Here is a 14,127-nt window from a genome sequence, read left to right as displayed (position 1 = left end):
TGCGGAGCTGCAGGGAAGCTTGGGGTGGGACCAGCCATGGACAGGTAAACGTTTAAAATATAGAAAACCAAAAAACATGTACCGAAGTAGAGAGGGGAGCGGAGCAGGCCGCGCAGCACCGCCCCCGCGGCAGCAGTGACTCACCTGCAGGCGGCGCGTGGCTCATCTCCACACTGGGGTGCGGAATCTCAGTCAGGTTCTGATTTCAGTCTGTGCTGGAAAAGATAAGACTGTTAGCCAAAAAACCCTAATGGATATCATCAAATCTAGAAATTAGTAAATCAATAATTCTTTAATGTCAAATACTCAATAATGTCAAAGTTACCTGAATTGTCTCACATACATGTTTTGAAGTAATTTGTTCAAATCAGGATTCAGATAAACCCAGTTCATTGCTGTTGATTGCTGTCTAATGCTTCTTTAAATCTTCTGTCTTTCCATCTCTCTCTCTCCCTTTCTCTCCTTTGCGAAGTGTTTTCAGAAGCTGTGGTCCCCTAGGGATATTTCTGCCTACAGCCCAACAAGTAGGCTGGGCCCTCATCAGATTTGGGTTTACCTGGTTTTCCTTTAAGCTCAGCGAATGTGGGAACCCTGGGGCCTCTTATGAGAATGTCAAATAGGCCCCTGGGACCAGCGTGGGCAGAGGAAACTGCCTCAGGGTTCTTAGGAACCAAGTGTCCTCCTCGGCTGGTGAGGCTGCACTGCACGAGTCTTTTGTACAACCTGGAGTGGCAGTGGGCAGGGGGTCGTGGGGTGTCCTCCAGGTCAGCCCTGCCAGCTGCAGGGAGGCGGCCTTGGGGTGGGCCCTGGGGGTCCGAGGTGGTGGACAGGGGCTGATCCAGAGCTTTGGTCAGCTGGCCCAGGGCTGGGGGCTGTTTGCCCGGACAGTGCTGTGGACAGGTGCGCGTGCTCCTGGCTTTGGGCGGTGGCACCAGTTGGGCCAGTGCCTTCACATCTTAGTTTGCTGAGGCCAGAGAGAGATACTGACCTGGGGAGTGCAGGGCCTGGCCTGAGAACACTTGGAGCCAGCCCTGGAGTTCCCAGGGGAATGACTAAGGGAGTTACTCCTGGGATTGCCTCCCGGTGCAACTTGAACTTGGCCTCTCCTCACCTCACATGCTGCCGGTTCCCAGGCACCATGGTCCTACCTGTCTCTCAGCTTTCTCAGGAGACTGGTTTCCTGGTGACTGGGCTGAAAGTGGTCCACCATCCATTTGGAAATTCCTAAGCTTCTCTGGCCCCAGGTCTTGTCCCTAGGGAGCTCCGGTCATCAGTGTGCGTTGGGGCCCGTGTCCACTGCAGGGCACACGCTGGGTGCTGGGGGAGGCCTCTGCCCAGCCCGGACACCACCCCTAGCTCTACTCCTCACCACTCACCTTCGGGCATCCCAGGGAACTACCCCTGGGCGCTGCTTGGTCCAGTGCGTCGTCGCCCTGCTGGGTTTGTGTGGGTGTGGGAACTGCTCCAGGAGCCAGGGGTTCCAGAGAACACTGCCTGCCTGGAGCGCGTTGCTGGCACACTGCCGATCAACCCTGGGTACCAGGCACGTCCTCTGGCCCTGGTTCAGCATCTTCACCTGTGAAATGGGGACAGTAAGAGCTCCCAGCTGCGGGGATGCTGCACAGGGTCGTGTTACAGAGTGGTGTCCATGTCCCGTTAGTGTGGCCACTGCTCCGAGGGCTCAGGAGGGAGGAGACCCTCCTCAGCCCCGCTGGTGCTGTGGGCACACTGCAGGCCCCCGACACATTTCTGCAGGACTGAGGAGCATGTGGGCACGTCCAGCAGACACTGGTGCTTGCTCAGTGCTGCCTGCCCCTTGGGGACAGAAAAGATGTGCATCCTGCAGACTGTGATGAACACTATCGAGGATAGTGTTCGGAGGCTGTTGGAGGGCAGCCCTTGGTAGGTGTTAAAGGAGGGGGTTGGGGATGGCCAGGGCTGGTTAAAAGTCCGTGGATGGAGAGGGGGCTGCAGCAGAAGCTGCTCAGTGGGAGGGGGCGACAGAATGAGGAGGGGCCGGCTGAGGGGCAGAGTGTGTGTGGGAGCAGCTGGACTAGCCTTGTAGCTGTACCACCAGGCTGCAACTCCGTGTGTGTGTGGTAGGAGTCACCAAAGAGGGCAGAGGCAAGGGGAAGGCCTGGGCTGAGCCTCGGGAGCCAAGTTTGGCAGTGGGTGGAGCTGGGGAGCACCCCTGGAAGCCTTACCCCCGCCCCCGGGGATCCTGTGGCTATAGGTCCCGTGTCTCCATGTGCCGTCGGCAAGCCTCTTCCTGGGAAGACAGCAGTTTCATTTCTGGGTGGTGCGGAGCTGGGCTCTGTGGTTGTAGCTCATCCTCCCCATGTTGCTGGGGAGGAAGTCAAGGCTTAGGAGCACAGCCTTACCCAGGAAGGGGCGAGTGGCTCCGTGGGGCTGGGGCTCCTGTCTGCGACGCTCTCACTTCCCTCCATGCCCGTCCCGTGGCTGGTGCTAGCCTTCAGGTGTGCTGTCTCAGATAGTCAGGAAGAGGAGAGATGTCGAGACACGCTGAGACACGCTTCTCTTCGCCGTGTCATTTCTGACCTGGGGGGAAGCCCTCCTCGGTGGACCTCCCTTATCTCATCATCCCAGATTAGGTCACGTGTCCACTTCGGGCAGGGGACCAATTTCTAAGTCTGGTATAGGTGGTTGGGGTAGGAACCCACTCTTCCTGTAGGGGAGCTGGCCAGGTCAGGGGAGAAGGGCTGCCAGGGGAGAGGCCAGGTTGGGGTCACCTCAGTGCCCTGGTGTGGTTTGAGAGAGCCTGTTTGCTGGTCTCCTCACCAGACTGGCAGCTCCTGGAGGGCAGAGCCCGCAGCTTTGTCATGTGGCAAGTGCACCTTCTACCTCTGTGGCCTGGATTGGGGGGCAGAGTCATTCACGTGCAATTGCGGGACCTCATTCTTGCCCCCTTTGCTAAGAAGCCTGCTCCCACATAGCCATCCATGCCTCTCCCTACCCCAGCATCACCTGGTCACCAGGCTCACCTCGTGCTGCCAGCCCAGGGATGGCAGAGTGGCTGGGGTCCTGGTGTGCTGTGGCGGCAGGAAGGGGTGAAAGGAGGCGGGCCCAGGAGATGCTGGGCCCAGGGATGCTGGTGCGATGGCTTGGCTGCCCTGCCCTCCTCCTTCAGCCCTCACCCCCCTGCCCTCCTTGCTCACCTCCTCTCAACTGCTGAGAAGCCTCTGCTGGTTCCTCAGACTCCTGCTTGCTTCTCTCCCGCAGACAGTACTTTAAACATTCAAGGTGTGATTCACAAGTTGGTAGTTTTGAGTATATTCACCGTGTTGTGTGGTCATAATAGTTTTCTAATTCCAGAGTAGTCTCATCATACCAGAAAGAAACCTCTTCCCTAGTGGCCGGCAGCTTCCACATCCTCCCCCGCCACCTCCTGCCACTGCCACTCTCGTCTCTGGGCTTACTTGTCTGTTCTGGACGCTTCATGCATGTGGAACCGTATCCGGCGTGGCCTTCCCCCTGAGCATGGTGGTGTTGAGGCCCGTCCCTGTCTCGACACGTGTCAGTGCTTGGTTCTTTTCCTTGGCCAGATGCCGTCCCATTGTGCAGCCGGACCCCAGCACGTCCATCCAGCCACCTGCTGGTGGATGCTGGGGTTGTGTCCACTTCGCAACGATAGCAAGTGATGCTGCCATGGACATCAGCTTACAAGCTTTTTTGTGAATGTGTGTTTTTATTTCTGTCGGGTAAACATCCAGAGGAGACCGGTGGGTCATGTAGTTACTCTCTATTTAACATTTTGAGGGACTCTCGTCCACTTTTCCAAAGAAGCCCTGTGTTACATTCCTGCTGGCAGTGCCCTCTAGGCTTCTCCACTTCCTCGCCAACACTTGTTATTTTCCTTTTTTTTTTAATTAAAAAAATTTATTATTATTTTTTAAATCTTGGCACGGCCTGTGGGATCTTAGTTCCCCACTCAGGGATCAGACCTGCATCCCCTGCATTGGAAGCACACAGTCTCAACCACTGGACCGCCAAGAAAGTCCCTATTTTCCATTTTTTATCCTCTATGACCCGCTTCCCAGAATATTGGAAATAAAAGCAAAAATAAACAAATGGGATCTAATTAAAATTAAAAGCTTCTGCACAACAAAAGAAACTATAAGCAAGGTGAAAAGACAGCCTTCAGAATGGGAGAGAATAATAGCAAATGAAGCAACTGACAACTAATCTCAAAAATATACAAGCAACTCCTGCAGCTCAATTCCAGAAAAATAAACGATCCAATCAAAAAATGGGGCAAAGAACTAAATAGACATTTCCCCAAAGAAGACATACAGATGGCTAACAAACACACGAAAAGATGCTCAACATCACTCATTGTCAGAGAAATGCAAATCAAAACCACAATGAGGTAGGTAGCATTTCACACCAGTCAGAATGGCTGCGATCCAAAAGTCTATAAGCAATAAATGCTGGAGAGGGTGTGGAGAAAAGGGAACCCTCTTACACTGTTGGTGGGAATGCAAACTAGTACAGCCACTATGGAGAACAGTGTGGAGATTCCTTAAAAAACTGGAAATAGAACTGCCATATGACCCAGCAATACCACTGCTGGGCATACACACCGAGGAAACCAGAATTGAAAGAGACACGTGTACCCCAATGTTCATCGCAGCACTGTTTATAATAGCCAGGACATGGAAGCAACCTAGATGTCCATCAGCAGACGAATGGATAAGAAAGCTGTGGTACATATACACAATGGAGTATTACTCAGCCATTAAAAAGAATACATTTGAGTCAATTCTAATGAGGGGGATGAAACTGGAGCCTATTATACAGAGTGAAGTAAGCCAGAAAGAAAAACACCAATACAGTATACTAACGCATATATATGGAATTTAGAAAGATGGTAACGACACCCTGTATGTGAGACAGCAAAAGAGACACTGATGTATAGAACAGTCTTCTAGACTCTGTGGGGGAGGGGGAGGGTGGGATGATTTGGGAGGATGGCATTGAAACATGTATAACATCATATAAGAAATGAATTGCCAGTTCAGGTTTGATGCACGATACAGGAAGCTTGGGGCTGGTGCGCTGGGATGACCCAGAGGGATGGTATGGGGAGGGAGGTGGGAGGGAGGTTCAGGATGGGGAACACGTGTACACCCGTGGAGGATGCATGTTGATGTATGGCAAAACCAACACAATATTGTAAAGTAAAAAAAATAATAAAAAAAATGTAAAAAACAAAAAACGCTGGCCGTCCTAGTAGGGGTGGAGCAGAATCCTGTGGTTTTGATTTGTATTTCCCTGTGGCTAATGGTGTGAAGCGGCCTCCCATGTGCTTGTTGGTCACTTTTATGTCTTTGGAGAAATTTCCCTTCCAGGAAAGGGGCTTGCAGGTGAGGCTATAGGGTCCTGGCCAGGCTCGGCATCATTGCTTACTGCCTGGAGCGCCGTCCCCGTCTGTGGGCCGAGCACTGTGAGGGTTGAGGGGCGTGTGTGTGGGGCTGGGGCCACCGTCGGCAGGATCGACTGCTTCACTAACCAGCTGAGACCGTCACCCAGATCTTTATTTCTGTCGTGGAGCCTACTTTGCTGGGTCTTCTGCAAATAGTCTGTTAATTTATTTTGGGTAAGCAGGTTAATGGGCAGACACATACCCAGCGGACGAGGGTCTGAGGGGAGAGAAGGCAGGGAGCATGTCCACCTGCCCCTGGCTGTCCCTACCTCCTGCCCCACCAAACGGACTTCCTTGTTTTCTCTGTTCAAGGAGGAGCCGAGGAAGGTTTGCTTCACCTACGATCTATTCCTGAACCTGGAGGGCAACCCACCTGTCAACCACCTGCGCTGTGAGAAGCTCACGTTCAACAACCCCACTGTGGAGTTCCGGTACAAGCTCCTGATGGCCGGCGGGGTGAGTGCGCCACTCCCTGTGGTCCTGACATGGCCCCTGATTGTGCTGTGGGCACCCGGGGCTTCCCAGCATGTAGTCGGGTGCCCGAGACCCTTAGAGGCAGGTAGTACAGGCGGCACCCAGCAGCTTTGGAGAGGACCCAGGCATCCCTAGCCTGTACCAGGGCGTTGTCTGTTGCAAATGACTGACTAGTCTTTAGTTATCCTGAAGTTTTTTGTTGCTGTGGGTAATTAGCATCTTCCTTCACAGAGGTGGGTGGAGGCAGGAGTGGGTGTGAGGCCAGTCTCCCAGCCTGGCGTGGAGCTGGAGCCAGTTTTTAACCGGATTGGCAAGGCCACTCAGAGGCTGCGTCATCTGGGGGGTTCCCTGCTGATGCAGGCTTCTGGGGGTTTGTCCTTGTGACTCGGGCCTGATCAGAGTGTCGGCTCTCAGAACTTAGGTCTCTGTGGGGAGTTGTGTGCCAGCGATCCAGTGTGGTGGCAGGGGGAGTTCTCTGTGGGGAGTTCTCTGTAGGGAGTTGTGTGCAAGCAGTCCCAGTATGGTGGTGGGGCTGGAGCACGTGTCAGGGCTCTTGGAGAGCAGCACGGGGTGCCCACTTGGTGGGGGGGTGCTGGACTGTGCCAGGCGGGGGATGTGGGCTAAGCACACCAGACATGCTGTGCCTGGCATGGAGGAGTCGGCTGGGGGTGTGACAGCCTGTGTGTGTGTGTTGTGAGGGCAGGACCACCTCCCCAGTGTGTGCCTTTAGCTTGGCTTTCTTTGGCTCTTGGGAATAGTCCTTCTTTTCTGTTCACTTAATTCAGTTGGGTCTTTTTATAAACTTTTTAAACAATATGAAAGAATCACTTTTTCATTGCAGGATGTGTGATTAAGGTCTGCTGTGTCCTTAATAAAGGATGAGTGTGTGACCCTAATCTTGCGCGTGACGGCTGACAAAGTCCGGTCACGGAGTGGGGATGGGGGCTGCCTTACACAGATGTCGGCTCTGGAGTTGGCAGGCGCAGCGGTCCTCCCCAGCTCTGCCTCTCTACTTTGGCGTCGCTGCCAGATGCTTTCCAGAGTATTTCCCCAGCGGTTCCTGGGTGCTCCCCCAAGGTTGCGTGGTCACCGCTCTCTGGGAGGCAGCCGCACAGAGTGTCCATGGGTCTCTCAGGGCCCAGGACGCAGCACTGAGCCCCTGGCTGCCCACGGAGGGTGTTTGCTCTGCGGAGATGAAGGCTCAGTGAGCAGCATCCAAACACATAAAACCAGAGGGCGGGAGGCAAGGGAGAAGGTGCCAGCAGGGAGGGAGGCTGCGCCTACGCGCTGCACCGCCCAGTGCTGTCCTCGCCCTGGGGGTGCTGCCCGGAGAGCTGGCCGGCTGCCCAGGAATTTCTCGCCCTTTGGGGCTGTGGGCTTCAGGCTCCAGGCTGATGGCAGAGCAGTGCTGTCAGTTCTTAGGAGCCACCCAAGACCTCCAGGGGACTGTGGCTCCCGAGTCCTGAGTCCCAGCCCCTGTTCGCTGTGTTGGGGCATCGCTTCCCAGGTGGGCCGCCTTTCCCCTCTGGTGGCAGGTAGCCCTGGAGGCTGCCTATGTTGATGTCCACATCGGCGCTGGAAGAACTGGAGGAGTGAGTTGTCTGTGAGCCACGAGGTCTGCTCTTTGTGCAGCCCCTTCCCTGGGGTCCCGTGAGCCCTGTCGCTCCTCGCGTGACACTCAGTTGGCCTCGGCAGTGACCTGAGCCACTTCCTGCCTGGCCGGGTGGTCGCCTGGCCTTCGGCAGTGTGTCTCATGCTTGGCCCCGTCGGCAGTTGAGCTGCACAGAAGTAGAGGCTCCTTCAGCGGCAGGCGGTGAGATGGGTTCTTTTGGAGCCACGTGCTCCCAGGTTTTCACCGCAGGGCAAGGACACAGGAGGCAGTCACGCGTGTCCTGGGACTGGGTCAGCCTAGGACCTTCCTCTGAAGGGATAGGAGATGTAATGAAAGGAGGAGAAGGGCTGTGAGGGGACAAACCGAGGCCCCCCATGGCCCTGCTGTCCTCCTGGGCTGCCTACTCAGTCATGTCCGAGTGGCCTTCGTGTGTGCGGGCCCTCGAGGGCATGATCCCTGGGCGCCTGGCGGGGCCAACGTGTTCTGGGAGCCCGCTTCAGAGCGCTGTGGTCAGACAGGCTCCGACGAGCAATGCCACCTCAGGCCCCACCGCCCTCCTTTCAACCCAGCGTCCCCACGGCTGTGGCCGGGTGTGACCTCAGCCTCCTCAGATGAAAGCTGGGGTTCGTTGGGGAACCACAGGTTCTCAGAGTTGTTCACGGTGCCTGTTCTACCAAGCTGAATGCTGTCTTTTTCATCATCTTGTGTACTTTATTCTTCTGTTCTGGCTCATCACCATCTGGAAGGCTCCCTCTGAGTGGCTGGCCGCTGGCAGTATCAGCTCGCTCTTGTCAGTATTTTGAGAACGTGCCTGCAGCCTCCTCCCACTTCGGCTGGGGCCACGGGAGCCTGGCTGGGGCCCCTCCAGCCTGGCCATGCGCCCTATGTCTGTCCAGCTCACCTGCCTGAGGCTGGAGAGGGAGTAGGCACCCAGGACCTGGGTGCTGCCTCCACCACGCTGCCTGCTCTGGGCGTCTGGCTGGCTTTTCACCTGTCCCGGCCGTGCTTCTGGTTTGTCTTCCCTGCCTTGTGCGGGGCAGCTTGGCTTCGACTCCTCCTCGTGCTTCTTTGCACGCTCCGCGTCTTCCAGCTGGCCCTCAGGCCTGCCACACTCAGCCTTCCTGGGACCCGGCTTCTTCGCTCTCTGCCCAGCCCGCTTGGCTCCAGTGCTCAGCACCCAGCCCCTCCCAGAGGGAAGCTCCCACAGCAGGCTTCCTCTTGGCGATGGGATTTCCAGTCTGCCTCCTTGCCCATTGATAACATCTGTCTCTTCTTTATCACTAGGTGATGGTAATTCCTGAAGGAGCAGAAACGGTGTCCAGGCCCAGCCCCGACTACCCCATGTTACCCACAATTCCACTCTCTGCCTTCTCTGACCCCAAGAAGACCAAACCGTCCCACGGCTCCAAGGTTAGTGAGGCGGCAGGCCCAGTCCTGGGGGCGCGCTGGGGCCCGGCGGTGAGTCCCGGCTCAGGGCGCCCCGCGTCAGAGCTGGACCTTCCATCCCCGGACTTGCTCCCTTGGCCTCCTCTCGGAGCTCATCTCTGCCCGCCTGGCTGCCCTGCCCCTTGGTCAGGAGGCTGGCCCTCTTGACCTCATGGACAGCCAAGTGATCGCAGGCTTCTCTCTGTTCCTCTTGAGGCCAAAGAGCCTGCCCTATTCTTCCTGCCACTGAGTCAGAGGGCCTAGGACCACTGGGACAGACCCTGAGAGGCTCATGTGCTGGGGGCCATGGACCAAGTGCGTCATTGCCGCTCCCTAGCGCAGCTCGGACACCCTCTCCGTGGGGCTGGGCGCCCCTCCCTTGGCTGCTCTAGGCTCCGCTTTCTACTTTGTCAGCAGTTCTCTGCAGAGAGCTTACTTGGGGGAAGGGCCAGGTAGAACCATGTGGGCAAGCACGCTATTTGCCCCAAGAAGAAATGTTTCATCATCTTCTTTCAGCTGGTCAGGCAGGGGGTGCTCTGTCCTCCCAACACCTCCCTCTCTGAACTATCACAGCATGGCCTCAAGCCCTCGGGCTGGTATCGCGGTGGACGCAGAAGTTCCCAAGTATGCATCTTGTCCCGCAGCCACCTGACACAGCTGTGTCCCTAAGACCGAGCTCCGCCTGGCTCTTAGGGCAGCTGCCAATCGTTCACTGCCACCCACCCTGAAAGTTTATTCGCTTCTCATCTTGGCAGGGTTTTTGCTCCACTCGTGCTTGGGTGTCGGGGGCCTGGGGCACCCGAGGCGGGACAGGTCGAGCTCTCAGGCTGACTTACAGCCTGATGCTCGTCAGCAGCTTTGGAGGAGGGCCTGTCACCTGGGCGAGGTCTTCTTGGCACTTTCCACAAGGCCACTAGGTCTCTGAATTCTCAGATCTGTCTGACTTAAGCCCCCTGGACACGTGAGGCCAGAATCTCCAAGTATGGAGTGTGAGTCCGGGGTCTTCCCCGTACTGGCATCTGTGGTCCTCCCCTGAACCTCGTGGGACTTATATGGAAAAAAAATTCTTACTCACGATCTTGGCAGCTTCTGTCTCAGTCACCCACAGTTGTGTAGAGGTCTGTGCAGAGTGGGAAGTGCGGGAATTGCCATCTCTTTCTGGCATGTCACTTGCAAGTCCCCTAGGAAGTGCCCTCTGGATATTGAGGACACCACAGTGGCCTGCCAAGCAGGGGCTGCTGGCAGCATCTCTTGCTGAGATCTTTGAGACCCCTGGGGCCCTTATACCGGTAGTTGCACCTGCCATGCTCTGGGGGCCTGCAGGCTGGGGTCTGCGTCTCCACCCTGCCCGGTCCAGCGTCTTCCTGCAGCCCCAGGTGCTGCAGCTCAGGGGGTCCCTGCGAAGGTTGCTGCATATAGCTCTCCAACAGACTCTCTCAGTCCTGCCCTCCGAGTCGTCATCCTTTCCTGCGGCTACGGAGGCCCTGGCACTTCCCTCAGATGGGCTGTCTGCTGTCCGGACCTGTGGGCTGACTGGTGGAAAGGCTGGGGGTGGGGAGGCATGGCATGGGCCCTTGTAGTGCCCCAGGGCCGCTGGGGAGTCTGGCTGTTGTGGCCCCAGGTAGATTGGTCCCTGGTGGTCCTGTTCCTGCCCATAGCCCCCTAGAGGGGAGCCTAGAGCCTCCTGGGAGAGGAACAGGGCCCGCTGCAGGGCACCTGTAGCTTCAGGCACCTCACTTCTCCTTGTCCAATGTCAGCCAGTCGGTCCAGTGGGCCTTTGTTTCTCCAGCACTAGTCTCTTAGCCATTTGGGGTCCTTGCCGGCTTTGAGGACACAACTGTGGTGGGTTTCACCACTTCTGCGTCACACTCCAGACTTAGTGTGTGACTTTAGAGAGCCAGTCCTCCCAGGAGCCTGTACAGAGCTCCAGCTGAGGCGACGCTCTGAGGCCCCTGCTAGGTGGGCAGACCCTGGATGGTGGGGAGGCTCTGCTGACTGGGGCTGGGGGGCTCTTGGTGGACCTGCCCTTTGGGGGACTCCACTCCATGTCTCGGGGCTGGGGTCTGGGGGCCCAGGCAGGTGTGTGGACACTGCAGGAATAGGCCTGAGTTGTGCAGGGGTCTCTGTTTCTTGCCTCCCTCCTTGGGGGAGCTGCTTGCTGGGAGTGGAACCCCGAGACAGGCCCCATTCCACAGCCAGTCCCCCAGGGGTACCCCTTCAGACAGGCTTCTGAAGGGAGGCTCGTGATGTGAGTACCTTTTCCTACTACCATGGTGACGTGAAGAGCACAGGGGCCGACTTCTCTCTAGGAGGCACGGGGGCCCCATGGCCCCATGGGCCTGCCCCTGAGCCACTGGTGCTGGTGTGGGACTCAAGTAGATTGCAGGTGGCTAGGCTGTGCCGTCTCTGGGCTCTCTGTGGAGAGGGTTCTGTGGCTGCTTCCAGGGCTGTTAGCACAGGAAGCAGAGGCCCAGCTGCTGGGCCTTCCCCTGGCTCACCTAAATCCCTCAGCACGTGGGGTGAGCTCCTAGAGTGAGGCTGCTCCTCCACTCTGGTAGCTCGTGGTTTCTGGTGAGCTTGGGTCCTGAGAGCCTTGGTCCAGCCATGTGCCTGTCCCCGGGGTCGGGGGCCGAGTCCAGGTGCCTGTCCCGGAACCGTGGCCGTGCATCAGGTGCTTGATGCGGTGTGGATGGGGCGTGGGCACAGCCGGTGTCAGATGGGGCTCCCGGCTGCCTGGGGGTGGGGGGATTGGACACTCCCTGACTGCCCTGCCTGTCCTGTACCGTCGCCTGGTGAGGTCGGTGGTTGTGCTCTGCACAGGTACACATGCTTGGAGCTCCCCGACCTGACCTTCCTCGAGGCCCAACTCAGGGCTGCTTGCCGCTTCTGTTTCCAGTGGGAGCCCCCGACCTGGCTTATTGACGCCAGAGTTCAGGCTCCACCCTCAACCCTCTGAATTTCTGAGGTGGGGATCCTGGAATTACATGTGGTTTAGAAGAGCTGCCCAGGCGGCTTGGGTTCTAGAAGCCAATTTTCATGCACAGCGCCCAGGAACCCAGTAGGCACTCAGTAAATGTGACTGTAGAGATCAAGGGGAGATCAAAGAGCCCCTGTGCTGGTGTGCATCGGGGCCAGGCTGTCCAGGCGGGGTGGGGGCCACCTGGGGAGGCACCTGGCTCTGGTGGGAACAGGAAAGGGGCCCACCTGCTGGTGCCCCCAGCCCCGTGCCTGGCAGCCTCTGACTCCCCAAGGTGCCTGAAGGGCGTGGTCAGTGTGGCTGGCCTGTGTGTATCTGACTCACCTGCACGCTTCTTGAATCCCTCAGGGGAGTCAGCCTGTAGCCGCCCATGACCTGCTGACGCTTCCTAGTAGCTTTAAGGGATAGCTCCATTTAGAACTCTCATCTGCTGCCTTACTTTTTCAAAGCTTTATGGAAGATTTTCTCTAGCTGAGTCTGAATCAGGTGGATTACACTTTGTAGCGGTCGGGGGAGGCGGAGCAGGGCAGCCCCGAGATGCTGCGTGACTGTGTCCCCCCTCCTGCCCGGCCTTGCAGGACGCCAGCAAGGAGAGCAGCAAGGCCTGCAAGGCCCACAAGGCGACCAAGGAGCACCGGGAGCGGCCGCGCAAGGACTCAGAGAGCCGAGGCACCTCCAAGGAGCCGGAGCGCGAGCAGGCCCGGAGTGCCAAGGACGCGGCGCGGAAGCTGGGCGAGGGCCGGCCACCCAAGGAGGAGAAGGCCCCGCCACCCAAGGCTGCATTCAAGGAGCCCAAGATGGCCCTGAAGGAGACCAAACTGGAGGGCATGTCCCCCAAGGGCGGGCCCCCACCACCACCCCCGCCCAAGTCTTCCAGCAAGAGGCCGGCCACTGCCGACTCACCCAAGCCCAGCGCCAAAAAGCAGAAGAAGAGCAGCTCCAAGGGGTCGAGGAGTGCCCCCAGCACCTCGCCCCGCACCTCGTCTTCCTCCTTCTCGGACAAAAAGCCGGCCAAGGACAAGGGCAGCACCAAAGGGGAGAAGGTCAAGGCCGAGAACGAGTCCAGGGAGATCAAAAAGCCCCCGGAAGTGGAGGAGTCCAACTCGGAGGACGAGGCCTCCTTCAAGACTGAGGTGAGGCAGCTCCTTTCCTGCCTTTCTCCCCTCACCCACCCCGCCCTCGTCCTCTGCTGTTACCCTACCTGTTCTCATCCTCTCTGCTGGCTCTGAGCCACTCGAAGGTGACATGGGGGTTGGGATGCAGGGCCCTGGGCTCCCACTTGCTCCATGGAGCTTTGGGCAAGCCTTCGTGTTGAGCCAAGCCTCAGTTTCCTCTTCCATTGGGGGCGATGCAACCACCTCGTGAGAACTCTTTGGGGACACAGGCTCCTAGTAGAGCATGACACCTGGTACCTGGGTTCACAGCTCTCCTTCGGGCAGCCCCCTGCATGGGCGGGGACTTACCTACCCGTGAGTGACTGTGTCCCACCATCGACTCCTTCCCAGGGTGCCACAGGCTCAGTTGGTCAGGGCACCCCCTTCCGTCACTAGTGGTATGGTATCCTCGTGTGTTTTCATCCCACTTTCTGATCTGGGAACCAAAAGTCCTGGGTTCCTCCTGTGGCAGCATTTTCATACAGCTCTGAAGGTCACCATCAGACACAGCTTGAGCCACAGAGGAGACGGGAGACCGGTGTTGATTGGTTAGGCTTGGCCTTGGAGGGCCATGTCATCTCTGTGTGCTATTTGGCTTCTGGTAGTTAGAGAAGAAGAACTTGGCTGGATGGATGATAGTTGGATGTATGGTTGGGTGAATGAATGGATGGATGGATGATGGTTGGTTGGTTGGTTGGTTGGTTGGATGGAGGGATGGTTAGTTGGTTGGATGGATGGTTGGTTGGATGGTTGAATGAATGTATAATTGGATGGATAATGGTTAGATGGTTGGTTGGATGGAGGGATGGTTGGTTGGATGGATGGATGGATGGGTGTGTGGGAGTGGGTAGATGATTGGCTGGTTGGATGGATGGATGGATGGTTGAATGGATGGGTGGATGGATGGATGGATGTATGGATGGATGAATGAGTGATTGACTCCCTCATTTATATCACCAACCCAAGCCCTTAATGACCTTTTACGGTTCCCAGCATCTCATTCACTCTCAAAGGCAGAAGCTTTGCCTCCAGCATTGCTGCT

The 14,127-nt window shown here is 57.2% G+C and overlaps 1 protein-coding gene across 3 annotated transcripts in view; it reads left to right on the top strand.

Annotated features, from left to right (window-relative positions):
• The window catches only part of MLLT1 (MLLT1, super elongation complex subunit), a 69,140-nt gene that overhangs the window by 44,890 nt on the left and 10,123 nt on the right, over positions 1-14,127 (top strand). For 2 of the 3 annotated variants that reach the window (XM_027547430.1, XM_027547432.1), the window contains 3 exons: positions 5,756-5,899; positions 8,814-8,939; positions 12,510-13,064. In XM_027547430.1, the coding sequence (XP_027403231.1) occupies positions 5,756-5,899; positions 8,814-8,939; positions 12,510-13,064 (825 nt within the window). The remainder of the gene's footprint in view (positions 1-5,755; positions 5,900-8,813; positions 8,940-12,509; positions 13,065-14,127) is intronic. The other variant, XM_027547431.1, reaches the window with a different exon arrangement.

This window comes from Bos indicus x Bos taurus, chromosome 7 (assembly GCF_003369695.1).
Source record: "Bos indicus x Bos taurus breed Angus x Brahman F1 hybrid chromosome 7, Bos_hybrid_MaternalHap_v2.0, whole genome shotgun sequence".
In the NCBI taxonomy this organism is placed as follows: Eukaryota; Metazoa; Chordata; class Mammalia; order Artiodactyla; family Bovidae; genus Bos; species Bos indicus x Bos taurus.
This window is presented reverse-complemented; position numbering and strand designations above follow the sequence as displayed.